General features: G+C 40.4%; 3 protein-coding genes across 21 annotated transcripts in view; 2 read left to right on the forward strand and 1 right to left on the reverse strand.

Moving 5' to 3' along the window:
* Nucleotides 1–7,595, forward strand: part of CREB1 (cAMP responsive element binding protein 1) — a 56,756-nt gene extending 49,161 nt beyond the window's left edge. For 8 of the 9 annotated variants that reach the window (XM_082467283.1, XM_082467284.1, XM_082467287.1 and 5 more), the window contains one exon: nucleotides 837–7,595. In XM_082467283.1, the coding sequence (XP_082323409.1) occupies nucleotides 837–981 (145 nt within the window). In that variant the 3' untranslated portion in view covers nucleotides 982–7,595. The remainder of the gene's footprint in view (nucleotides 1–836) is intronic. The other variant, XR_014265185.1, reaches the window with a different exon arrangement.
* METTL21A (methyltransferase 21A, HSPA lysine) overlaps nucleotides 1–24,835 on the reverse strand; it is a 53,921-nt gene extending 29,086 nt beyond the window's left edge. For 2 of the 6 annotated variants that reach the window (XR_014265198.1, XM_082467338.1), the window contains exons 1-3: nucleotides 24,569–24,707; nucleotides 23,727–23,906; nucleotides 22,081–22,192 (exon numbers count right to left, since the gene is read on the reverse strand). Coding sequence is in view for 5 of the 6 variants with exons in the window: in XM_082467338.1 (XP_082323464.1) it covers nucleotides 22,081–22,192; nucleotides 23,727–23,873 (259 nt within the window). In the remaining variant the exon portion in view is untranslated. Of the gene's footprint in view, nucleotides 1–13,314; nucleotides 14,010–17,010; nucleotides 17,616–22,080; nucleotides 22,193–23,726; nucleotides 23,907–24,332; nucleotides 24,522–24,568 lie in introns of those variants that run through there. The other 4 variants (XM_082467337.1, XM_082467335.1, XM_082467336.1 and 1 more) reach the window with 4 other exon arrangements.
* Nucleotide 24,836: 1 nt separating this feature from the next.
* The window catches only part of LOC309663337 (cyclin-Y-like protein 1), a 117,403-nt gene continuing 116,157 nt past the window's right edge, over nucleotides 24,837–26,082 (forward strand). For 2 of the 6 annotated variants that reach the window (XM_082467259.1, XM_082467255.1), the window contains exon 1: nucleotides 24,860–24,988. The gene's annotated coding sequence lies outside the window, so the exon portion shown is untranslated. Of the gene's footprint in view, nucleotides 24,989–25,726; nucleotides 25,857–26,082 lie in introns of all 6 variants that reach the window. The other 4 variants (XM_082467260.1, XM_082467258.1, XM_082467256.1 and 1 more) reach the window with 3 other exon arrangements.

A 26,082-nucleotide genomic window follows, 5' to 3' on the forward strand; every position in this document is an offset into this window, starting at 1 on the left:
GAGTAAATATCTAGGAGTGGCCTGGATGGATGGAATGGTAAGTGTATATTTAACTTTATAAGAAACTGCCAAACTGTTTTCCAGAGTGGCTGTACCGTTTTGCATTTCCACCAGCAATGTATGAAAGTTCCAGTTGCTCTATATCAAATGTTATAATTTTATGTTTTACATTTAGGTCTGTGATCGCTTTTGAATTAACTTTTTTATAAGGTGTGAAATGTGTAAAAGGTTCACTTTTCTGTATGAACACCTGTTTGTTCCAGCACCATTTGTTAAAAAGACTATCCTTTCTCTGTGGAATTGCCCTTGTACTTTTGTCAAAATTTAATTGACTGTATTTGTATAGGTTTGTTTCTGGGGTGTCTAGCATGCTTCATTGTTCTGTGTATCTATCCTTTCACCCATACAATCCACTAGGAGAATCTTTTCATTCTATCTAAAAATATTTAGATAGAAATTTTTGAGAAGCTTTAAGAGGCACTCTCCAAGCTAAAGAGTTCTTTTTATTTTTTATTTAAAGCTCTTTTGAATTTTGTATTCTGCGCCAAAATATAGTAATTCTTAATTTAGTATGAAAATGCTTGCCACCCTTCTGCCCCATCAATTAAAATTGGTGCTTTGAATGTTTTTTTTTAATCAACTTTCTATGGTATGTTAAAATTTTACATTAGACAATTTCCAAGTCATTCTGTTTATTTTTCTCAAATGCCTAATCTATAATATATTAAAACGTTTGTTGCTTTGAGCTAAGTCTTTTTTTTTAACGTATTCTATCTAACGCAAAATAAATGATACAGAAATGTTGCATAATTTTTCCTGTCCTTTTTTGCTTGTAGGGAAGCAGCACGAGAATGTCGTAGAAAGAAGAAAGAATATGTGAAATGTCTAGAAAACAGAGTGGCAGTGCTTGAAAACCAAAACAAGACACTGATTGAGGAGCTAAAAGCACTTAAGGACCTTTACTGCCACAAATCAGATTAATTTGGGATTTAAATTTTCACCTATTATGGTGGAAAAAGGACTGGCTTGGCCACAACCAGAAAGACGAAATAAACATTTATTTTCTAAACATTTCTTTTTTTCTATGCGCAAAACTGCCTGAAAGCAACTACAGAATTTCATTCATTTGTGCTTTCGCATTAAACTGTGAATGCTCCAACACCTGCCTCCACTTCTCCCCTCAAGAAATTTTCAGCACCACGAATCATGAAGAGACTTCTGCTTTTTATCCCCCGCCCTCTTCAAGAAGTAATAATTTGTTTACTTGTAAATTGATGGGGGAAATGAGGAAAAGAAAATCTTTTTTTAAATGATTTCAAGGTTTGTGCTGAGCTCCTTGATTGCCTTAGGGACAGAATTACCCCAGCCTCTTGAGCTGAAGTAATGTGTGGGCCGCATGCATAAAGTAAGTAGGTGCAATGAAGACGTGTTGATTGCCAAATTGACGTGTTTTCACATTTTCATTGTGAATTATGTAAGATTGTTAAGAGACATACCCTCTAAAAAAAAATTTTAGGATGGTGTTGAAGAAATTAAGAATGAATTCGGAGTGCTTTCTATGTACATTCTCTTCAATACTGAAAACTTGTCCTTGGTTCTTAAAAATATTCTGTATTAACTACAGCTCTTCCATAGGGCAGTTGTTGCTTCTTAATTCGGTTCTGTATGTGTTCAACATTTTTGAATACATTAAAAGAAGTAACCAACTGAATGAAAAAGCATGGTATTTGATTTTAAATTAAATCAAAGTAAGTAAAAGTACAAAGCTTGTTTTAGTTTAGTACTAAATTCTTAGTAAAAAGATGCTCATTAGTAAACCAGTCCCTTGAGTTATATAACAAGGTTTTTAAATAAATGTTTTTGTCATCGCCTTCAAAAATATTTATATTGTCACTCATTTACTTTAAAAGGTTTTTCTAATTAAACTGTTCCCCTTTGCACTTATATTATACCACCAACAGGAAAGCCTTCAAGATGTTAAAGCAAAGTGCTATATTTGTTTATAAAATGTTATGTGTTGTAGAAAAATACTGATTTTAAATCTTTTCCATATTAACATACTTTAACAGAGTAGTGAATTTTTTAATGAAAGAAGTTATAAGGATATAGTTCTTTTAAAGTACAGTATTAGATATGCACAAGGAAAATAATTTTCTTCAGACATATTTGAATGACTGCTGTACAATATTTGGATTGTCATTCTTGCAAAACATTTTTTTGTTGTTTTCTTCTATTGATAAAAAGCATAGCTGTGCTTTAGCTTTCCAATATTCTATATATCCTTTGTTATTCTGTAAAGGAGCTACCTGTTTTAATTCCTTACCTATAACATTCTGTATTTGTATGTATCACACATTGTTTCCAGTACTACTTTTAATTATCAATACTGATTTTATTCACTAAGCCTGATAAATTTAAAAGTTACCCTTTAAAAAAAAAATAAGACTGAGGTGGATTTCAAAAATTGGAAATTGACATAATGTTAGATAATTTCTCATTTCTCATTTGAGAAGGTATTTCTTTTTTCAAAGAGAGTCTAGAATTTAATGTTTTATATTTAGTCATGGGTTGTTTTTAAAAGTTAAGTTTGTTAATGTGTTAAGAAAATATGCAGATATGGGTGTTAATTATTGAGTCCATTTTGAAAAGTAAGATTTTTAATTAATATTTGTAAATGGTATATTTTTATTTGTAACAAACCGTTGTCTTTTTTCAAGGATGAACAGAGTTTATGAAGGAGCACCATTCTAAGAATTGAGTGATGTAGTCTTATATCTGGACAGTTCACCAGATTCTCAAGAAGGCTTTCAAACGACTGTAAATTTTGTTGTTTATCCTGCTGAGCTAATGGGGAAAGTTATAGTGTAAAAATTATTTGTATACCTGCATAGATGTGTCAGTTTTCCAAAACTGGTTTAATAGAAACCAAGCAAAATCACAAATCGATTCACAAACTAGAAGTCTTTCTTAATGAGTCAGAATGTCAGACCTGAACGTTTTAAAAGTCATAAGCTTTATAAATGCAAATTGCCTAGTATTTAGCAAGTTAAATGTTTTCAAAAGTTGAGGCTTTCTATTAAATTAGAAAGTTGGTGGTCCTCTTAGTCCCTGATAAATCAAGGCAAGTCACATCCATATTAGCTGGCTGAATTTATAAGTTATAAAAGACTGATTGCACTGGTTTGAAGTCAGTTACTTAATGGTGAGGTAAGAAATGTATTCTGTTGCTAAATCTGTATAGACCCTTGGAGAGACTTGAAGATTTCAGTTTATACAGATAGAAATTAAGCATATTTTGAGCAAACTTTTTTTTTAAGAGAATTGGGAAAAAGGTGTTTGTTTTTAAGCATGCAACTTTGAGAATCTTTAAGAAAACATAATTTTTAAAAATCTTATAGCCAATAACATGTGGCCACATTATAAATGTTTTTTCTCTTCATATTGGCCAAAAGGGAATAAAAATGTCACCATAGGAATCTGTACATATGCTACTGATTTGCCTAGAAAATAGCAAGTTTGGTATTGCTCACTTTGCAAATATAGGGCCATGTGGCACTTTTATCTATAGGACAGATTAACTCTAATAAAAATGAAGTGGGAGGGGTTTATTTTTTATATATTGCTCTTATGAGTTTTCAGGCTTTGATAGTGTTTAACTGAAAAGTGGTTTAGAAAGGGCTAGATCCAATGTGTTCACATTATTAAAAAAAATTGATACCAGATGTAATTTTTAAGTTCATTTTTCAAACTGAAGTACCATATTGGCAACCATAATATTGTCATAGGTGCTCTGTTCATTTAGATATTCCTGGCGGGGGGGAATGGCATTTGTATAATATATGTGTACATATATATATATACATACAGTATATAATCTGAAGCTCTGAGAGCTCTTAAGTCAGGAATGCTGAGTACTATAGTATACTGAGGTCGGATGAAATTTTACATTTTTGTGTATTTTATTGCATCACTTTTGGTAGTTTCTTGGACTGAATTACCCCAGCACTCATGATTGATGCTTTTTAATCTCCTGATTTTCTTCTAAGTGTTTTTTTTTTAATTGTCAGTTTTCTTTGGCTTGATACTTTTAAATATGTTACTAGTCACTTGAACCACCACCACCACCCCCCCCCAAAAAAAGTATTTGGTTTTTATGCTTTGTCTCTGGCAGCTATAACAGTGGTAAGAACATTTTGAAGATAGCTTCTCAAAGGTACCACTGATTTTTCAAAAATCATCCTGGGGGAGAATTTTTGGTGTTTTCATTTGAGCAGGGATTTTTGTCAGAAAATGTATCTTGATGGTAAGTCAGCAGCAGTGCTAGTATCTGAAAGCACAATACCAGTCAGGCAGGCTGTCCGATCAGAAGTCATCTGGCTGAAGTTTATCTCTGTCTCTCAGGCCTAATCCCTGATCCTTTTGACCATTTGGGGTGACATGTGGAATCATACAAAGGCTTAGGAAGAAACAAGTTTGTTTAAACCAGGATGCTTTTACTTACTTTAAGTGACTTCAATCTAGATTTCATTTTTAATGTTTTTAGTTCTGTGATCAGCTGTAGTCAGCTATCAGCATATATTGGTCTCTTTATTTTGAAGATCAGAAGGCTGCTTCATTTTGCAGGATTAAAATAAGGCTAATATCTTAAAGTTAAGATTTTGAATTAAAGTGGGTTTTAGAGACAACTGTTACACACCTTTTCAGTTTTTTCAAGAGGCTTTTATTTGTTGCCTTTGTAACCCTGAAAACTTGGTATATTGTTTCCCATTGACTTAATACAAAAGTTGTATATTTATTTGGATTATTTTTACATTATATTCTTTGTAAATGTTTGGTGTAACTTGCACTTTTAAAAATGACCCTGTTTGGGTATTAGCAAACTTGAGAAATTCCCTCATCAATTAATTGTCATCTGACTTTTTATGTCTTTCTCCTCTCTTCAAATCATGTGGCTTTTTTTATGGAAGCTTTTTTCATTGATTAAAATATTTTAACACCTAAAGGCTAGCCTTATAAACGCTGTAAAAGAAAAATATCAGGAAATTAGATTAGACTAGCCCAATTAATTAAAAGATGGGTTCAAACCCTATCTTACTCTCTTTCATCATGGACAGATAGAAGGAAAAGCAACTCAAGTGAATAAATATTTATTTCCAATTTTAAATAAGACTGTCCTCACCCCAACATTAATACTGTTTATAGGATCCCAAGATATCCTTGAATTTGTCTAGAACAGTAAAAGACTTCTCAAGGCAATTAATCATTATTATCATGGAGAACACGTAATAATTTGATTAAATTTTTTCACTTTAAATTGTCTTTGTTAACATCAAAAAATGCATAAATTTGACTGATTTCAGATGAGGAGGGGAAAAGTGAGGTATGCTTAAGTAAGCCTGTAGGTGAAGAATTGTGGTATAAATTTGTTCACTCAGTTGTACAAAGCACAACTAGAACTTTTTGTTGGATGTCTTACATACATCTTGAATACTTCTAATGTTGATATGTTGACTTTTTTAAGTTGACTGCACAGTCACTGTATGTACTAGGAACTGGTTTCCTTAACTTTCTAGAATCAACGGCTAAGAGAGGCACTAATCCCTGAGGGGTCGAACATATCATGAAGCTGAGTCAGTATGGAAGAATTTCAAATAAATCAAACAGGGTGCTGAAGTTCCATCTGTCTCATCTGCTTATGATAAGTTCTTATTGATGAGTGAATGTAGCTTAAGCCTTTGTATGTGTCCTCAGGGGGCAAACTTTTAAGAGGGACCAGATAACGTTTGAATGGAGGGATTATATTTCAGGTGTTTTAGCTTGAAATTTATTTTTTAAAAAAATTAAAATAGGAAAAAAAATAGAACAAAGCCTGTGAAGCAATTTGATATTATAAACAGGCTGAGTTGTTTAGCACAGAGAGAAAATATTGACCTGTCTGCATTCTGGTACTGTGCATACAGGTCCTAGCTGGGTAAAACACGATACATTTTGAGTTATTCTCACCAGCAAGTAAAAGGAAAATAAATGAACAGTCTTCAGGAAATGTCTTTGAAAGGGTCATACAGTAGGAAATTCAAATTTTACCTGCTTTATAGAGGCATTATTTAATACTTGCCTACAGAAGTATGGCATTTCTAAGCTTGTGTCTGAGGAGCATCTCGGAGATGTGAGAGTAAATCTAAAGTAGTTTAAAAATTGGTAGGGAAGGAAGACAATCCCTGCAGATAATGATCTTACATTAGTTGGCCGAGTGAAATGATCTATCATTGTGTTTGGGAGGTTTTATTTTCTTATGTTTTTAAAATTGAATTGGTATATGCTTTATAGACATTGTATTTTTATCCAGGTGCCACTCCAATTTGTGTATGTAATAAAATTATTTATATTAAAAGTGGGAAATAATTCGTCAACATTTTTCTGTGAGTATAGGTTAGGATGGCAAAGAAGAGTGCTAGTTTGCAGTTTTCCATGTAAAGTCCCCGACTGATTTGTCACGTCAGCTGTCATCCCCCCCAAGAAGAGGAATTATTTCTAACCTAGCTGTTATCACTTGAAACTTTAGAAACAAAATAATCAGGGAAGTTTCTAGAGAGAAAGGTGTTTGGGTTTTTGATTTTGGTTTTGTGGGTGGTTTTTTTTTTTTTTTTTTTTTTTTTGGTTTTTGCTTGAGGATTGGGGTAAAGAATACCTCCCCCCAAAACTATCAGCACAAAACAGGGTATTGATTTTTAACTCTGATGTTGCTATTGGAGTTGAATACTAAATAAGTAACTATAGTGAGGGAAATACATTTCTAATAAAATTCCCTACATTCTAGAAACATCCCTGTTTTAATTTTTTTACCTAAATCTTTTTGTGCTTTATCTGTGTAAAGAGAAAAAATGTACTGAGCTATAATGGATTTTATTAACACTATGTACATATTAGCTGCTTTGTGTTCAGAATGGTAGCAATTGCTTTGTATATTAAAGTGATCCTTGTGAATTTGTGAAATATTGTCATAAAGTGCTTTTTCTTACTGTAATCTTTGTGGTATCAACTGTCATAATGCCCTTTTTACACAAACATTTATGTGCAGTCACATAAACGTGCTTTTAAAAACTCCATAAGTCTCTTTTTTGGGATGGGATCTCTACATTGTGGTTTTCGCTAGTTGTGTCAAGCTATATTTTGTGGACTTGGTTTATTACTTTTGTTAAAGGGCAAAAGTTATGCTAGAATATATCACAAGCTTGTGGCGCACAGCAACAGAAAACTAACTCAAGCAACAAGAACATATCTTTAGTTACTTAATTTCACTGTATTCCTAGTTTTTAGCACAAGATTTCTTTTTTCAGTAAGGTTAAACAGTGCCTATTTGAAGATCTGGAGATGCTACTCCCCTGTTGAGACAACCAATGGGAGGAGACATATGGTCAGCTGTCTCTAATGTCATAAAACGCATCTTTGCATTGGAAGAACTGATAAGAACAGATGACTTCCTGGCTCCCCTTGTAATTCTAAAGTTCTGTGATCATAAAATGTAAGGAAAGGGGAGGAGATGTGGTTAATCTGCTCTTTGCTTAAAGCACAAGAATAAAAGATTCTCTCCTGTACTATTGATTCAATTTCTGAAAATAAGCAGTTGCGTTTTAAAGGACTTTTTTAAATTGCGATGTTTACTAAGCCTGTTACATCTGCCACTGTATTGAAGGAATTACATGAATTGTATTCCTCTTTTTTTTCTTCTACAAAGAGTAACACGTAATTTATTGTACAGATAGACATTTTTGAGAGTGAAAGGGTGAGGTGTAAACCAGGATTGTGCTGAGCAAATTGGGACCTACGTTGACCCTCCTTGCAAACCGTGTTCAGGTGCTTGGACCTCCAGTAAAAGCAACGAGTGCCTATCTTCTCTCCATCCATATCTTTGCTGTCACTTGCTCATTTCACAAATACGTACCCGTTGAGAACATACTTCTGGGCACTGAGAAGTTCCTGTCCTCAAGATGCTCTGTCTAAGACACACAGCCAAGGAAACAATTCTAACACGTTTATACAATTTTAGCCCTGAATTCCAGACTCATATTTGTCATCTCTACTCTGATTGCAAAACATAGGTCCAAACTGAACTTTTAATTACTCCTCTAAGTCTATTCTTCCTTTGGCTGGTTCTTCTCCGTCTTGCAGATGCTGCCATTATCCACTAAACTGGCAAAAACACAGAAAAGCACTGCCTTAATCAGTATTTTCCTTCCCCTCACTGCATTTTAATTTCTCGACAACTTTCTTAAGCACATTGACCAAACTGGAGCTTAGGATTCTAATGAGGGCCTAACAAGTGAAGAGGAAAGGTAATTTCCAGGAGTTTGAATGTAATTTTTATGATTGAGGTGCAATTCACATAACAAAATTTATCATTTTAAAGTGAACAATTAGTGGTGTTTAGTGCATTCATGATGTTGTATTACCACCACCTATATCTAGTTCCAAAACATTTTCATCACTCCGAAATGAAATGCTGTACTCAGTAAAGAGTCACTCTCAATTTTCTCCTCCCTTCAGCCCTTGGCAACCACCAATCTTTCTGTAGACTCACCGATTCTGGATATTTCACATAATCATGTGACGTTTTGCGTCTGGCTTCTTTTAGCGCACTGTTTTTGAGGGTCCTCCACATTGTAGCATTTATCAGTACTTCGTTCCTTTTTATGTCTGAGTCGTATTCCAATGTATGTATATGCCACAATTTATCTGTTCATCTGTTGTACGTTGCAGTTATTTCCACTTTTGGACTACTGTAAATAATGCTTCCATGAACACTCATGTGCAAGTTTTTTGTTCTGAGTCCCTGTTTTCAATTCTTTGGGGTATACATCTAGGAGTGGAATTGCTGGGTCATGTGATAATTCTGTTTAACTTTTTGAGGAACTGCCAAACTGCCTCATTGGCTGCACCATTTTACATTCCCACTAGTGATGTATGAGTGTTCCAATTTCTCTACATCCTGGCCAACACTTGTTATTTTGCTTTTTTAAAGAAAAATAGTAAAGCCATCCTCATGGATGTGAAGTGGTATCTCATTGGGGTTTTGATTTGTAATTCCTTAATGACTAATGATATTGAGCATCTTTTCATGTGTTTGTTGGCAATTTGTATACTTCTTTGGAGAAATGTCCAAGTTCATTGCTCAGTTTTTAATGGTTTTTTTGTTGTTGAGTTTTATGAGTTCCGCATATACTCTGCATATTAGACCCTTATCAGATAATATGATTTGCAAATATTTTCTCCCATCCTGTAAGTTTTCTTTTCACTTTCTTGATAATGTCCTCATTCTTATTTTTTAACTTAGTTTTTTAAAGTAATATGTATATTTGGAAAAAACTAAACAGTACAAATGGGTGAGTTTGTGTATCCTTTTAGTGACAATCTGTGCATATACACACAAATGTAAATGTCTTTTCTCTCCTCCCTCTCCCTTTTTTATATAAATGGTGCTTTTTTTCACTGAATGTGTCTTGGCAATAGTTGTATTTCACTATATGTATATCTACCTCAGTTTAACAGGTGTGAAGTATTCCATTGTATAGATATAGCATAGTTCATTTAACCAGTACCCTCTTTTGTGGACATTCAGGTTGCTTGAAACTGCTGACTGTTTGTTAAGATATATACAAGTTAGTATAGATATATACAAGTTAGTATATCTCCAGGATAGATACTGAAAAGTGGAAACTTATTTATTAAGTATGGTTTTCTTCATATTTGGAGGTGGTTTCCTAAGCAGTATTAATAATCTGCTAAATTAATAAAAATGTCATGTTGGTTAGAATCTTTTATGTCAAACTTCATAGTCTCTTCATACATATATTACATGAAAAAAAATTAGAAGTAGCAGAACCAGCCTTACACAAATTTACAAAAAAGCTGGCCCTTCCTTTTCTCACCTCTGTTATACTGTTTTCCCTTCTAATCTCCCTGAGAAACAGTTGTTCTCAGCTAGGAAACAATTTTTCAGTATGCCATCTTTTCTAGTGTTAAATTTTAACCCTTCTCTGGTTGTAGAAAGAAACTTCTGAGCTAACAAATCCTCAATTTTTAAAGTGCAAAAAAAAGACCCTGAGGACTGCCCTGCTTTTCCTGCAGTTCACGTCAGTGCTAAGAGAACCCAAGTCTCCAGTTTCCCACAACAGGGAAATATACTCACTGTAGTGTCTCACCTCATTCTTGTGAAAGAACTTGAAAATGCTACTTCTGTCTTGGTAGAGGTTCTGGGGAGCAGTAAAATTACGACTTTCTCTGACACTAAAATCACATGTCTGTTTCACCAACTATATCTAGGACCTCTAACCGATACTGGTACATGAAAAAGTGATTTTTAGAAGTATCTTAAATTGTTGGAATTCCCCGGTGGTCCAGTGGTTTAAGACTCTGCACTTTCATTGCCGAGGGCACGGGTTCGATCCCTGGTCAGGGAACTAAGATCCCACAAGCCGAGTGGTGCAGCCAAAAAACTAAAAAAATAGAGTGCTTGAATTTTTTTAAAGGTACCTTAAACTGTTATTTTTGTTTCTTGATTTTAAAAATGACTGAAAATGCTTCTATCAACCACTATAAACTAAAAGCATAGAGATTAAACAGAAATGATGTTGGAAGTGAATCTTTTACATACGTTCATAACAATTTTGTTACTGAGAATATGCTTTACATTTTGATATCCCTGAGAATAGGCAATTTAATAAGGTAACTGATCTGTAAAGGAATCTATTTTTCATGAGTATATGTTTATTGAACTCCCTTTATGAAGAGGTCACTGTTAACACTTGAAATATAAATATGAGGTATGGTCCTTGTCTTACTGGAGCATAAACTATTTGGTAAGATGAAACATTGCAGACAATGTTACTCTGCCCTCAGTTTTCAATCTAGTGTTCAGTTCACTTAGATAAAGTATTTTGATCGATTATAATTCTGATCCTTTAGTATAAAAGAATAAATGTACCGCTAGAAACTATCTGAAGATGGTACCATGGATTCAGATGGTTCTATCATGAACTAAAGCAAGATACCCTTAAGAGGTAACTACTTAGAAGGCAACAGCGTACTTTGTAGTTTTAGTTCTAAGAATCTGATGTATATGTTAATTTAGCATCTTGGCCATGGTAGTTGATTTTAACTGGGAAGAAAGTTACTGATACCCACTGGCTAAGTTAACTGCATAACAGTTTGAAGAAACAGAGCAATGTGAGGATCAAGGCTTAGTACAGTAGGTCCAGAGGAGACTAGATTTCTATCCTTAACTTGAAGACAAAACAAGCACACTTAGCATGCACATTTATGGGATAAATTAATCCTTTTCTCCTAAGATGTCACAACTTCGTTGACATCTACAGTGGACAATGTGCTCCAGTATCCAGATATAGTCTCACGTCCCCATCCCCACACACACATCCCTGAAGCACTCATTTCCCTGCTTCTGGGAATGTTCGTGGCTGATGGCTCTCAGCTGAGTCTCTCAGGTATTGTCTTCACCCCAAGGTTCAGCTCCTTGTATCCGATGACTGACGACACAAGGATATAAGTCCCACCCCCCTGCCTCAATACCCAGCTTCCGGCCACCTCAGCTCTGAATTCCACTGAGGACTTTCCTGACTGCATCCCAACCCAATTTCTTCCTCTTTCCCAGTCCCGCTACTTTTACTCCGTCAGAGGTGTCGCTCTCGAAAGCATTCTCATTTAAATGTTCTGCATCTTAACCTTCACCTCTGAGTCTATTTCTCTAGGGAACTGGACCTGTGGCCACATTTTGAACTCAAAGCCAGAAAAAATCATTTGATTTTCACTTAGACAACCAAGCTATTCCTGCTGAATTTTTCTCACCTCTTCTTCTATTTGTAGGCCAAGGGGAAAGAATTACTTTCAGCCTTTTCTGAGTCTCACTGTTTTACGAAAATATAAAAGAAGCCGATCACTGCTTACTTCACTTGGCAGAGCATCCAGCTCTCCGCCCACGCCGTCCACACCCCAAGACATTCTAATACCTCCCTCCAAAGCTAGGCATGTTACAGGAAAGGAGCTGAACTCCAATTAGTATCTTCAGTTCTAATATCATACCTAGATGGGATTAGTCTTTCATTATAGTGTTATTGATATTGCAGGGCTTTTATTTTAGTTTTTTTAAAAGACCTTCCATGCCTATGGTGCAGTATTGGCATTTTATGGATTCAGTAAGCTGTGGATATTTCTATTTCATGTGCATTTATCAGAATTGTGTTGAACTGGTACATCACAATCTCAGAACTTTAAATTCACCTTTATTAAAGCCAAACCTCTATTTAAAATATGTGTAGAAAACAATGTATTTGGTGTTTCCACATCCAAAATATTCATTAAAAGGTTAAGAGGGAGGAGGTCTTGTTTCTAATGGTTTACGAAGGAAATCTATCTCTAGTACCGAATACCATACTGAGATTATAATATTCTTGGGATCTAAATCTGTTTAAGCTGTTGTTTAAGCTTTTACATTGTGAAAAAAGGGCAGGGTATGTGTGTCACTTCACAAAGTCTATCAAAGATAATCATAAAACAATGCAGCAGTCAATTAACACAGAGATCAATACCCTCTAAATGTAATGTATCTTTTTCAATCACCGAATATTTGGTTATGATATACTAGATACTGGGGAGGCAATAAAGAAAGAGGCAGAAGCATTCCTGGCCCTCAAGAAGCTCACAGTCTTCTGGGGAGCACAGACACTGAATAAGCAATTATCAGTACAATACAGAAAGAGCTTATACTTGGGGAGCTAACCTCCCATGGCGGGATGAGGTTTAAAACTTTTTTTCATTGTCATCCTATGCAGTATAAGGAGGCAGGGAAAGCCTAGGAAAGAAATACAAAAGCAACATTTGACCAAGGGTAAAGCGGAAGGGAGAAACTACAGCTTTTGATTTGAAGATAACCTATTCCCAGCACATAGAGGTCCAAGATTTTAGGTGCTATCAAAAAGTAACTAAAATTTTATTTTGACTTGTGCCTTTGTTTATATACCTAAATCCGAAATTACGCCAGAAAGCACGTGAGACCTCAGAAAACTCACATCCTAATCTCAAACAACGAAAAAAGTATTTAAGACCTAAATGCAGTAGACAAAAGATTTCAAGAGTATTAACAGCTCAGGGAATGTCCATTACACCTCGTTTTATACTCAGAAAATTAGAAAACTGGGCTAAACGTATGTCTTACAATGTGTTTTAAATGATTTGCAGGATCTAGCCTCACCAAAACAAGCTCACTGCTTTGAAGATGCCTTTATACCAAACCTTCATCACAGCATCAGTGAAAATTGTTTATTGAGAGGGAGCAGTATGGGATACAGAAACAACATAAACCAAAATCGCACACTTTCCTTTAATGTTAATTGAATTTCAGAGCGAGTAAAACATAACTAAAAAGTCACAGCAATGGGACAAAGTGCTGCTTTGTTTTAAAACTGCACATTTGCTTTGCCTTTTGAGAACCTTTGGTTAGACTTTTTGTACAGTAAGCCATTTCATTATATATGGTTATATTCCCAGTCTAAGACCTTAATTGACACACTCAGTGACAACATTCTTATAAATCATAGCCAACTATAAGTCCTCCCTCAGGCTTCTCCTCTGTGCTTTGTAAATACGTACATCTTTTTCAGGATCATAGTGAACCTTACTCACAGTAAATTGCCTCTCAAGCATCGCTAAGAAGTTGTGATCCCGTTCATAGCGAATTCGGCAAGCTAAAAGAATCACAGAGTGGTTGCTACAGAGATGTTCCAATGTTTGAAGAAGATCTGTGAATGTTTCTTCTAAATATATGATATCAGCTCCAAGTATCAGGTCAAATTCTCCAGGTGAAAAACTCCCCAAATTCTGTCCCCAAGTCAGCTCCTTAACAACAGCTCTGGGATGGATATGGGGAGGTAAGTTGGCTTGAACGTTTGATTTAAGAAACTCTAATGCTACTTTTCGATCCGTGATAGTCACATGAGCACCTAGAACATGGGACAGAAAGTAATGCACACATCAGTACAACTAATAGGTAGAGGGATCAAGTTAAACAGCAGGGTGAGTGTCTCTAAATATTCCACCTGATAAGACACAATATGATGCCTTCGTGGAGAGCTGTGATACGTCAGAACAATGGCCAGCAGCTCCTTCTCTACTGCCTGTAGGTAAAAGTGAAACTTTGGTTTGCCTCTATGACACACTTGCTGTTTGCTGAAGTTATGCCTATTAAATACAGGTGACAAGCTAGCTGATGCTTCTGAATTGTGCAGACAGAAGTGGCCCACCCTTCACAGGTATCTACCATTATACTTCATTTATTAGGTCACCGTCTTCACGTCAGTAGGCCTCAGGGTAAAATGGAGTCCAAAGATGAAAAATCTGGGAGCCAACAATTATGAAGATGACAAGGTACCATAAACCGGGAAAGGTTCCTTTCTGGGGCTAAGGCTTTAAAAAGAATCAAGGAAAAGATTAGCTGGCTACTAAGAAATCTCAGTCTTCCTCTCCTTATGCTGTCATGAAGCAGACAATCTATATGTATTCATGCAATTCATATATAATTATTGAAAAATAGTAAAGTTAGAAACGACTAGATTGTATTAAAGTACTGCAGGTTAAAATGTGAGGTAATGTTCTCTATGTGCTAAGTTTCTACATGCAATGTGTAAAATGAATGAGGCAATATTTTATTAATCTGTTTCTTGAGGGTTGTTTACCATGAACTAAGAGATCCAACTTTTTGAACCAATATGACCGAGAGGAGTCTGAACTGGTAGGTATCCTTCAGGAGAAGCAACCACATAAGGTCAGCCCCGAAATACCTCATCTACATTGTATTAACACTATAGTACCTGTAATCCTGCTTGGTTTTGACCCCGTAAATTCTGAAACTTAAAAATTATGTTTCATTCTTTCCTAAAATTATTTCTCATCTGCATACTTCAGTCTGCAATCTTCATGGGTAATCCCCAAGAGGATCCCAGACCATTTCAGTGGCAGCTTATACTGAATGTTTCTTATCTTGACATGTAACATTAGGACAGTATGTAATTCAGTTTGACATCTGACTCAGTCCCGAGTGTGATACTATGAAAATGTGCAAGTTGTTAGATGCACGCACCTACCACTTTGACCATTTGCTGCTAGACAGAGTGCTGCCCAATGAGCAAAATTCAGTGATACTTTTCATCTCTCCTGATAACAGAAATCACAGACAGCCTTTTCCTGGTTTAACTTAGAACTTTACCTCTGGATTTCCTAACAGTCTACAGAGCACTCTGCTGGGAATACTGGAGTGATCTGGTCTTTTGCATGTCACCTCAGTGTTCCTGTTAATAGCTCTTAGATGGAGACCTCCTCTAACTCCTGTCTCAGGGATTTCTGTTCCAGGAGTTTCAGTAGGATCTTAATGTCAGTTGACCATTCCCCATAATGTCCATCAATTCTACAAACATCCAAGTGTCTACCAACAGCATGGGAGAAAAACCTCTACCCTCATAGAACTTACATTCAAGTGAGGAGATAGGCAGCAAGAGGTGTTTTTAAAAGTAGGATATCTAGTATGTTAGTTGGAGATACATACTAAGGAAAAAAATAAAGCAGGAAAGAGAGACATAAAACATCAAGAAGTAAGAGAGTTGGGTAGAAAGGGAAGGCCTCACTGAGAAGGTGACTTAGGTGAGGGAATAACCGAATGCATATCAGGGGGAAGAACATTCCCAGCAAGTAGAAGAGCAAGTGCAAAGGCCTACAGGGGCAGGTGAGGAGGAGGCTAGAGTGGCTGGAAGGAGGGATAAAGCAGGAGGAGACAAAGTGAGAGAAGTAACAGGTTAAAGAAGTAACCGGAGGGAGGCAGATCAGCTGGGGCTTCACAGGTTAAGTTCCAAAAAGGCTCTGGCTTTTTCTGAGTGAGATGGGAAGCCACTGGAGAGTGCTGAGCAGAAGTACTAGTGATCTGACTTAGGTTTTAACAGAATTCCTAGCAGTGGGGCAAGGCCAGAGCAAGAAGACCTGTGAGGAGGTGTCCACAGTGATGCGGGTGGGCGAGCTGCAGGCTCCCTCCTTGCTGTCACGGCTCCCAGACTCCCACCACAGGCCAAGTCCCAAACACAGGCCACCCAGCAGTAACCACTCTCCTGGCTCTGGCAATCACTCCCTCACTAGTTACTCGATTTTTATCCCCCAAATATTCAGCTCACAGAATATTATCATCTTGCCTGTGGTTTTGTTTTGGGAGTTTTTGTTTGTTTATTTGGGTGAAGGTTATGCAGGATGTCTTAAGTTTCTTTTAATCTATCAGTTTCCTGTATGTATTTATTTATTTATTTTTTCTCCTGCAATTTAGGGAAGAAACAAATCATCCGTCCTGTAGTTTCCCACAATCTAGATTTGGCTCATTATGCCATTTGTATAGTTTGACATGTTCCTCTGTGCTCTTTATCTCCTGGAAATTTGTCTGATTTGAGTCTGATTTTTTGAACAAGAGTATTTCACAGGTGGTGGTGGTGTTTTTCATCAAGAGGATGTAATAGCCGGTAGGCTCTATTTTTGTCATGTGAGCAACCACAAATACTCAATGCCCAGATCCTTAATTTATTAGATTCCTTTTGCATTTATTTGTTGAGAAAGCTTCTTTCAATTACTACTTGGTTATTCATTTTGTAGAGGAATTGTTTGAATAGGAAAGGCAGGATAAATTTTGCTCTCTCCCCTTTTATAAACCAGATTTCAAAGAGCTGGTTTCTAAGTATCCTCCAAAGATGACAGATTGGGTTTACTTTGCTGTTGTTGTATCATGAACTCATGCATTAAACATATCTGATGTATTTAAACCCATGCCATCATCATTATCGATGTTCAAATTGTCTAGCTTTTGCCAATGGACTTTTGACACAAACCCAGTCATCCTTGATAGCTTCCTTGCTCTCTGGTATGACAAGATATTCCAGGGTCAACTTATACGTTTCCTGCTACAGAACTACAATCAGCCACTTATTAAGTTTTATTTTTTACTTTTTGGATGGGAGAAATAACAGCAAGTTTGTATGCTGATGAGAATGATCAGGTAGAAAGAGGGAAAAGTGATAATGCAGGAAAGAGAACCACTGCAACAACACCCTTGAACAGGCAAGAGAGGGCTGGCCCCAGGGAGGAGACACAGTCCACGTGCATATGGCATCAGGAACAAAGGCAGACCGTGGGTGCAGACGCAGGGGGTGGTTAGAGACAGTGCCGGGACATTACAGAAGTTCTCTTGATTGCTTCAGTCTTCTCAGTAAAATAAGGAGAAATGTCATCAGCTCAGAGTGAAAGTGGAGAAAGGAGGACTGGAGGTCAGCAGAGAGGGAGCAGAGCTGGACTCCTCAGCAGCACGAAGAGCCCCCCAGGGGGTCCTGACCAGGAATTTAAAATGAGACCCAGAAGTAGTCTGTTTACTCCAGCCACATTCAGCTGCCTGGGTGCAGGCCTGGAACAAGTGGAGAGCTGCACGTAACGTTGTTTTGAGCCCAGAGAAGAGGATGAAGCAAGGAAGTGCAGGGTATTGATGGTACGTGAAGATGGTAATAAAATGACTGCCGGTGAGATTTATGCTGGGTAAGGAGGGAGATGAGACAACATTTAGTTCATGAAAAACTAATGGAAACTGACCCAATAAGACAACATAGCCTGCTGTCACTCGCTTGGTAATGGAAAAAGAACATGTAAACATTTGTCATTACTTTTAGTTTTTAGTTTTGTAAGCAACGCCTTAATTTATTCAAATGTTGGAGCAGAGTGTGCGCTAAAGATACAGAGATCGGTAAGAAAGTCCTTGCCCTCTAGGAACTGAGAGTCTCATGAGACAGACACACATAAACGTAATTATGATGCAGTGTAGGGAGTAAAATATAGGAACATGGGTGTGCCAGGAAATTATGTGGTCACAAAGGAAAAATTCTTTGAGAGGAGCAGACGCTGAAGAAAGATTTCAGAAGGAAAGGAAATCTGAGCTTACACTTGAAAGATGCGGCATTAACCAGAGGAAAGAGGTGAACAGGGGAATTCAAGGCAGAAGGGACAGGCCAGAGGCAGTGTGTGTGTCACTGGAACTTCACTCAGTGCAATTGTGCTGAAAAAGAGTCAGCAAAGTGAGATTACAGAGCCTCACTAAGAAGCCTGGGATTTGGCCTGCAGGCAATGGGAAGGCACAGGGTCACCCCATCACTCCTGCATTTTACATGGGCCACACTGACAGCTATTGGGAAAAGCGGGTTTGATAAGACAGAGGTAGAAAGGTCAGGTGGGAATGTGGATAGAATCTTGCAGGAGACAGATGATGAGCACTCCAGCCAGACAGTGGGAATGGAAAGGGAGAAATGGAATCAAGAAATAGTTAAAAGACCCAGCAGGGCTCAAGGGCTGGGGGGCAGCGGGGAGGGCAGGTCAAGGAGTTGGCTTGAGTGACTACTTGCATAGTGATGCTATCTCAGAACAAAAGAGAAAGGACAAGTTTGGAAAGGGAAGAAGAGTTCAAGTTTAAACACATGCTGACAAATAGCCAGGTAGAGACATCAACAGCTTTCATTTAAACGTACAAGTTGAAAGTTCAGTGGAGACTTGCACTGGAATTACAGAAAACTGAAAGACAATTTCTTGCTGAGCATTATATTTAAGACAGCGGTCCTTAGACTTGCTTGGGCATCAAATCGCCTGGGAAGCTTTTAAAATCCAGATTCCTGACCCCAACCCAACTTACAGAACCCTGTCTTTAAGATGTGATTTTTTTTCCTAAGAATAGTTTTCAAGTAGTATAAAGGCGGAAGAGGTTTTCAAACTAAGAACCAGGATTTGAGAGTCAGACTGGACTCAAATTCTAACTCCACAATCCATTAGCTTGTGACCTTGGGCAAGTTACTTGTCGTCTATCAAGCCTCCATTTCGCCACTTTGAAAAGAGCTCCAAGTAGACCTACTATGCGAGGTTGTGGTGAGGATGAAGGCCATAAAGACACAGCACCCAGAACACAGGAACCGCCCAGGAATTAGCAGCTGTTTTTTCTTTTAACAAGAAAATTTCATCACCCTAGATTAACATTCTGCATATCATTGACCATTTGGGGGGGGGCTTTTTAATGTAATTTGTCTTTTCCCCCCTCTCGCCCCAGTTAGAATTAGAATGGATGCTTCCTGAGAGCAGTGACCTGCTGCTCTAGAACCATGACAGGCACGCGGTGGGTGTTCCCCAGAGTCAGGAATCAATGAGTAAGGTTACAAAAAATGAAAATAGTTTAAAAAGGGGGAACAATCAACCTCTTTTCTGACATTTCCAAAGCACTACCTATTCTAGTTCTGTTTCCATTTTAAAGAGATTAACTTTTTCTTACTCTTAGGTTTCAGCATCAAAATTTCTCCAGCCTAATACTTTGTAGCCACAAATAATGAGCATGAAAAGCATGCCATAGCATAAAGAAATGTGCATGACATGTTAAGTGAAACATCATATATATGTGTGTGAAATATACATGCACACACATAGGCACACGTATGGAATCACGATTATAACTATGATTAACATACAGATGGAGAAAAGGAATAGAAGGAAATACACCAAAATGCTAATGGTAATTATATCGCAAAGTCATGAATAAGCAGAATCTTTGGTGGGTTTTTGCTTTTTTTTAGACTGCTTCTAGGGCTATTTTTGTAATAGAGTTATATCATTTTTATAACAGAAACAGTAATTTTCATGATTTTCTAGTTCATCTCTTATTCCAGGACTATTTGGGTGTCTACTGTGTGCCAGCTGCTGTACTAGGGCCAAGGACACACAGAAGGAGGCACGGCCCCATTCCTCAGGAGCCTCGGCCTGCCAGGAGAGACAGACACATGAAACAACTGCCTACAGTGAAATGTGACAGAGCTGGGGCGGAGAACACCGAGCGCTGTGGGGAAGAGAAATAAGGCAGCAATTAATTCTGCTTTGGGGCAACCACAAGAACACCGTCTGCCATTCTGTTGTTCTCGCCCCTCCCAGAGTCCCCATCTTTTGTGGCAACAACTAACTAGTCCTTCGCTCTGTGTTGGTCTTTGAAGAACCTTACGCTGGCTTTCCCAAGCCCACAGATCCAGATTTCTAGATCAGAAATGAAAATGCAGAGAACGCTTGTTGAGCGTTTACTTTGTGCCAGTCAGCGGGCTAACAGATTTCTATGCGTGATCTCATTTGATCCCTGTTGGTCAGTCAATATGGTTATTATTCCCAGTTTATTGGGAAACTGAAGTTTAGAGATTCAGCAACTTGCCCAAGGTGACACAGCTAGTAAGAATTAAAAGAGGTCAGAGCCTGTGGAGAGTGGACTTGTGGTTGGGGGGTTTGAGGGCGTGGTGGTGGGGAAGGAGTAGTGGGAGTTTGGGATTGGCAGATGCCGAACTATTGTATGTGGAATGGACAGACAGCAGAGTCCTACTGTGTAGCACAGGGAACTGTATCCAGTATCCTGTGATGGACCGTAACGGAAAATGTGTGTATGCATGGCTGGGTCGCCTTGCTGTGCAGAAGTGGGCACGGCACTGTGAATCAACTATGCTTCGATAAAATTAAATTGAAACAAAAAAAAGTCAGAGCCAAGTGGGCCTCTAACCCTTTGCAGGTCACCGTGCTCTGCTGTCTCGACAGCAGTGAGGAGGCCCTCTTCTCAGGAGGAGACAGAAGAAACCTCATTTCCCCTTCCAGTTAAGTCCTCTCAAACATCACAGAGATGGGAGTTAGTGCCATGGAAAGAAAAGAACCTGGGCCTCTGTGTCTGACAAAGCTGGTTTGAGTCTCGGGCCACCCCTGATCAGGACTTCAGAAAGTGGCTTCATCTCCCGGAATCCCAGCTTCACTGGAAAAATGAAAATTAAAAACATACCTAACATACACGGGGATGATATAAGGTTAACCTGAGGAGATCAAAAGGTGGTGTATCGGCTAGGGCCTCCTCAGTGACTGAAAGTGCTGTGGTGTCAGACAGATGGACCTAAATCAGTTTCTATGTACACACTTCCACCCACCACTCCTGCCCGTGCTCCCCATCAAATCTTGGAAGGCAAAACCTAAACAGAGAAAGGAATACTGAAAAAGATATGCTACCAGAAAAAGGACAGGACAAAAGCGGGGCTTTAGTGGGTGCTCAAGTATCTGTACACACTTGATGGAACTCTAGATCCTGACCACCCAAGTGTGGTCTGAGGACCAGCAGTTACGGCATCATCATCATCACCTGGGAGCTTGTTAGAAATGCAGGCTCTCAGGCCCCACCCCAGACCTACAGAAGCAGAAACTGCATTTTAACAAGAGCTCCAGGTGACAACACTGAAGTGGGGAATATTATACATTGTATCTCAGAGGCTGGTCTATCCAATCAAGGCACAGCTTGAAATGTATGAGCAGGAAGTTGTAGAAAAGAGTCAACAATGAATTATTAAATAGAAATGAAGCTTAAAAATACTCTAGGCCTAAACTAATGTCTGTATGCCAAGCAAAAAACGACAAACCTTGGTATCATTTCAGAACTGCACACTGGTTAATAGATGTCAGTACAAACTGCGGGGTGGGGGGGGCCAGCCCTCCCTAAAAGAAAAAAACCGGCAAAGCTTCCTCAGCAATGAAGCAAGAGACTACCTGCTCTCCTGACCTCCTAGGGTTAAATCCGAGAGTACAGAGACAGCACCTAAACTGTAAAAAGCTATGTACACAAATAATAATAATAATCAATATAATAATTATTATTATTATTATAATAATCAAAGATAATTCTCTTTGAACTCAGTTGCCTTAAGATCATATTATGGGCATCACAGAAGTGAAGAGGGCAAAGCAATCTCCCGTGACAAGTATAAATAATAGGATGAGAGAGAGAGAAGGAATTAGCCTTCCTGGAGTTGAGAGCAGAGCAGTTGGCCTGTGACTCATAATAAGTACAGGAGGAAAAAGAGTAACCCAGTAAGAGGGAAACTAACAATGAGCTGTGTGTCAGGAAAAGGTGCCCCTCCGTGAGTTCCACTCACACAGGAGTGAGCCATGCATGACACTCACCCAGCAGGGCAGCCACCATGCCCACCAGCCCTGTGCCAGCACCCAGCTCCACGGCAGAGCAGCCCCTGAGCTCCACAGCTCCCATCTCCAGATATGTGGCCAGAATGACAGCCTGAGTCAAAACACAGCATGACAACTTAGGTCAACAAGCGCTTCAGGGCCTGAAGGGTTTCAAGCAGGCTACATGCTCCAAGAAGACATCACATACCCCCCTCCCACCGCAAGGTTCAATTCCCAGTGTAACAGCGCACACAGGAACTCAGCTGCTGCTGGGAGGTCACCTGGAGCAAGCACAGACACCGAGTTCCCCAGCACAGCTGCCCCAGGCCCCACCAGAGGCCCTTATGGGGACAGCAGTGGTCAGGGACACTGACCACCCAGGATAGGGTCCTGCTGAATCTGGGAAGGCTAATTTCTTACTGTGTCACAGCATTTTTACACTCGAGGTTTATAAAATCACTCTGGTAGAGCTGACATGAACAGTCTCTGTGATTCTGCTTAAAGGAATGTCCAGTTCCTAAACCAAGTTCAAATCAGCAAGGCCACAACCAAAGGGAAAAAGCAGAGCAGCGCCAAGGCTCCTGGAGTTTCCTCCCTCTCTCCTCCTCTCCTGCGTCCCTAACGCTCATCACCCCAGAGGAGCTGGGTATCAAAAGTAAGTTTTAGCCAAAGGTTTGGACTTGATGTGTGAGTTAGCATTTGCATATAACTCTATAAATCACTGTATACTGTTAACGTAATTTTAAAATCTAATTTGTTCTTCATAGCCACATACTATTAGCATACTTAGCAATTCCTCTTCTTGGTGAGAATGTAGGAAATTCACCCATTCCTCACTGTTATGTATCTTTATTACTCTTTCTGAGAAAACTTTTCTTGTAGTTACCCTGGACTAGATTCCTAGAAGTGGTATTACTGGGTTACGATATATGAAGACTTTTATTCCTAAGTGTTTCTCTGACACCCCTAATACAATATTAAGATTGTAAAATTGCATCTACACCAATCATTCATCCAACATTCACTGAGCTCCCACTGAATCCCAGGTGTGGCTAGATGCTTAGGGCAAGCCTCTGTCACAAGCAGCTGAACGAACAGTGCTGGGAGAGAAAAAAGTAAAGCAGCAGTTATAGTATAATTTTTGATCATTACAACTATGGAAAACTTAAAGAAAACACATAATCTTCATTTTTGGCTTTGTCAGTTTACAATATCCTTTGTGCAATGTTAGACTTAAAAACTAACTGAATAATTGTCCAAAGCAGCTAGGGGCCCCAGCTTTCCTTCCAGTCCTCCCTCTTCCCTGCTGGGTAAATTACTGGTAAGTCATTTAATTTCTTTCAGTTTTCTTTACTCACCCTTAAAATGCAATCTATTTGGTGGGGAGGGATCAGGGAAGTGATTCTAATGGGTAGGAGTACTTTTTTTGGAAGGGGTGGAGTGATGCAATGTTTTAAAATTGAGCAGTACCACTCTGTGAACTTACTTAAAAACACACACACACACACACACACACACACACACTTTAAATAGGTGAAATGTACCGTATATGAATTACAACCCAATAAAGCTGTTATTTTTTAAAAATAAAGACCAGTCTTATAATCAATTGCTGATGCCTTTAGAGGCCCCCGGGGCTTACTTACCGCGTCCCAAACCACCGCTGAGACTCCCAGTTGTTTCCAGTCTTGCCGGATCTGTATCGTGTGGTTTGCCAAGGAGAAAGTGGCAAGAGGCTTGTGAAATCTCTGCAGCCCCAATTCCGCGGTCTCCTCATAGGGCACCAGGGCCATCTCGACCGCGCCCAGCTCTCTGCTCGCTCAAAGCTGTGAGGCAAAAGAATCCTAAGTGAGGTTCTAGCCAGAAAATGCATTATCTCTTTAGTAGCTCCAAATGCTTCTTAAGGCCGTTTTACAAGTTCAAAAGCAGAAACGGGGTTGCGGAAAGCCTCTGTCTAATTCCTTTTGCCTGGCTCTCCGGGGAAGTGAGATGTCGCTGGGAATTCATGCCAAAGGTGCGGAATGGCTATGCACTCAGCTGTAACCACTCAGTGAATACGCAGCGGGGTAAGAGTGAGCGAGGCGGCGGTGACAGCCCGGGGCCGCGGAGAAAGTACCGCTTCCTAAACTGCCCGGGCCCGCGTGGACTGCGGCGGCAACCCGCTGCGGTCTGCAGGGCATTTTTTCGTGTTTTGTTCTTCCCTCACTCCCTCTAAATCGGTGCGTTCAATTGCGACCACCACGGACTCGAACCTGAACTTAAACTGGGTGTTATCGATGATTTTCCTGCTTTATGACACCAGCTAGAGATACACGGTCGACGCAGTTCCATTTCCTGGAGACTTAAAGACACTCGTGGATTCCGAGTCGCTCGCGGGTAGCGAGGCCCCGGCTCCGCGTGGACTCAGGCACCCGCGGCTCGGAGGCCTCCCCAGAGTCGCCCAACCTGCCCCCCCGCCCGCCCCACTGAAGGGCCGACAGGTACGCACGTCCTTCCCGCGGGCCCCGGAGCTGCGGGAACAGGCGAGGTAGGGGCGGGAGCTTGGAGAGGAGCCCCCCTCCAGCGGCGCTGGCCCGCCACACCCTAAGGCCCACGGCGCCGCCTCGCCTCCACTTACGGCTCCGGAGGCGGCCCCCTCCTGGTGCGCGCGACGCTTTCCCCGCCCCCAGGTCGACGGCGGAAAAATCCGCCTTAAAGGGCCAGAGAGCCGGTAGGCCGGCGTGCGGCCGGGCGGGGCGGGCGGAGGTGGTCGGTCCGCGCCAGGGCCACGCGTTTCCGGTCCCCCGCCTTCCCAGGACAAGTGCTCCCCGAGTACCGGCGGCGCGGAGTGGCGGGTGTGGGCCAGGGGCCCGGAGCGGGGATGCCGCGGCGGGGCGGAGGCGGTGCTCCCTCCGCGTAGGTCCCCAAGGTATTTGGGCCCCCAAGTCAGTTTCTCGGGCTGCCAAGGGCAGAACTGGCCGGGAGAGCTAGGTGCGGAGGCGCGGGGGCGGGGGGTGGGGGGTGCGCGGAGGCCGTGGGTGCCAGGGCGACCGGGAACTCGGAAGCCACCCGCCTGGCGCTGGACAGGCGCTGGGTCCACTTGTATGTGTGCTCGTTCTCGCGCGCGCGCCTTTTTTGTGTGTGTTTTTCAATGTGTGTGCTTGTTTTTAGTTTTAACGGTGGTCAGTTAGGAGGTATAGGAGAAAATTCGCTGCAAAGAACACGTGGTCACACCCATCCATATTCGTGTCACTAAAGTGAAGTCCGAATTGGTGTAACCGTGCGCTCCGCGCCAATAGAGTGGGAAACGTGACCAAGCCCTTCGCGGAGCCAGCCCGTGGCTCCCAGGACTGGATTGTTACACGGGGCGGGGCGCGCTGTCGGCCCCAGTCACGGACTCGGTCTCCCTCCTCCCGGGGCAGAAGGTTAGCGCACCTGCCCTGGGGACACCTGATTTTGAGGTGAGAGCTGCTGAGAGTGTGGCATCTGGCCGCAGGCCCCTGGGAAGAGCGCGGCTGGAGTGAACATCCAAGAATGTGACCGCGCTGGGGGACGGGGCGGGGGCGCATCCTTCTCCCGGGAAGGTTTCTTTTTCCTCTCGGACCTTGACCCCCGACCCCACCGGCCGCCGCTCTCATGGCGATTCTCAGCTCCGCCTGTACGTTAGGATGAACTGGAGCGCTTTTCAACTCCGCAGAGCTGGACGCTGCCACCGGAAAGGCTCAGCTGGTGCGCGGTGGGGCCGGAGAATTCCTGTTTTTCAGAGCTTCCCGGGTAATTCCCGCCGCCAGCCACTGGTAAGAGGCTCAGGCCAGGCCTAGACCACCCCCTCTCCTCGCCTCTCGCTTCCCGCTGGGGGCGTGCCCCGCTCTCTGTCCAGGTCTTAGAAGGCTGGGACGTGGGGCTGCAAAGATGGCTTGAAGTGAACTTTGAAGGTCACCAGTGAAGGTCTTTTACTTTTTTTTTTCTTTCTTTGCTTTGCTCAATTATTCATTTTTAACTTTTTTTAAATGTATTTTTGAG

Source organism: Balaenoptera physalus, assembly GCF_965194825.1.
Source record: "Balaenoptera physalus genome assembly, chromosome: 6".
NCBI classification, from domain to species: Eukaryota; Metazoa; Chordata; class Mammalia; order Artiodactyla; family Balaenopteridae; genus Balaenoptera; species Balaenoptera physalus.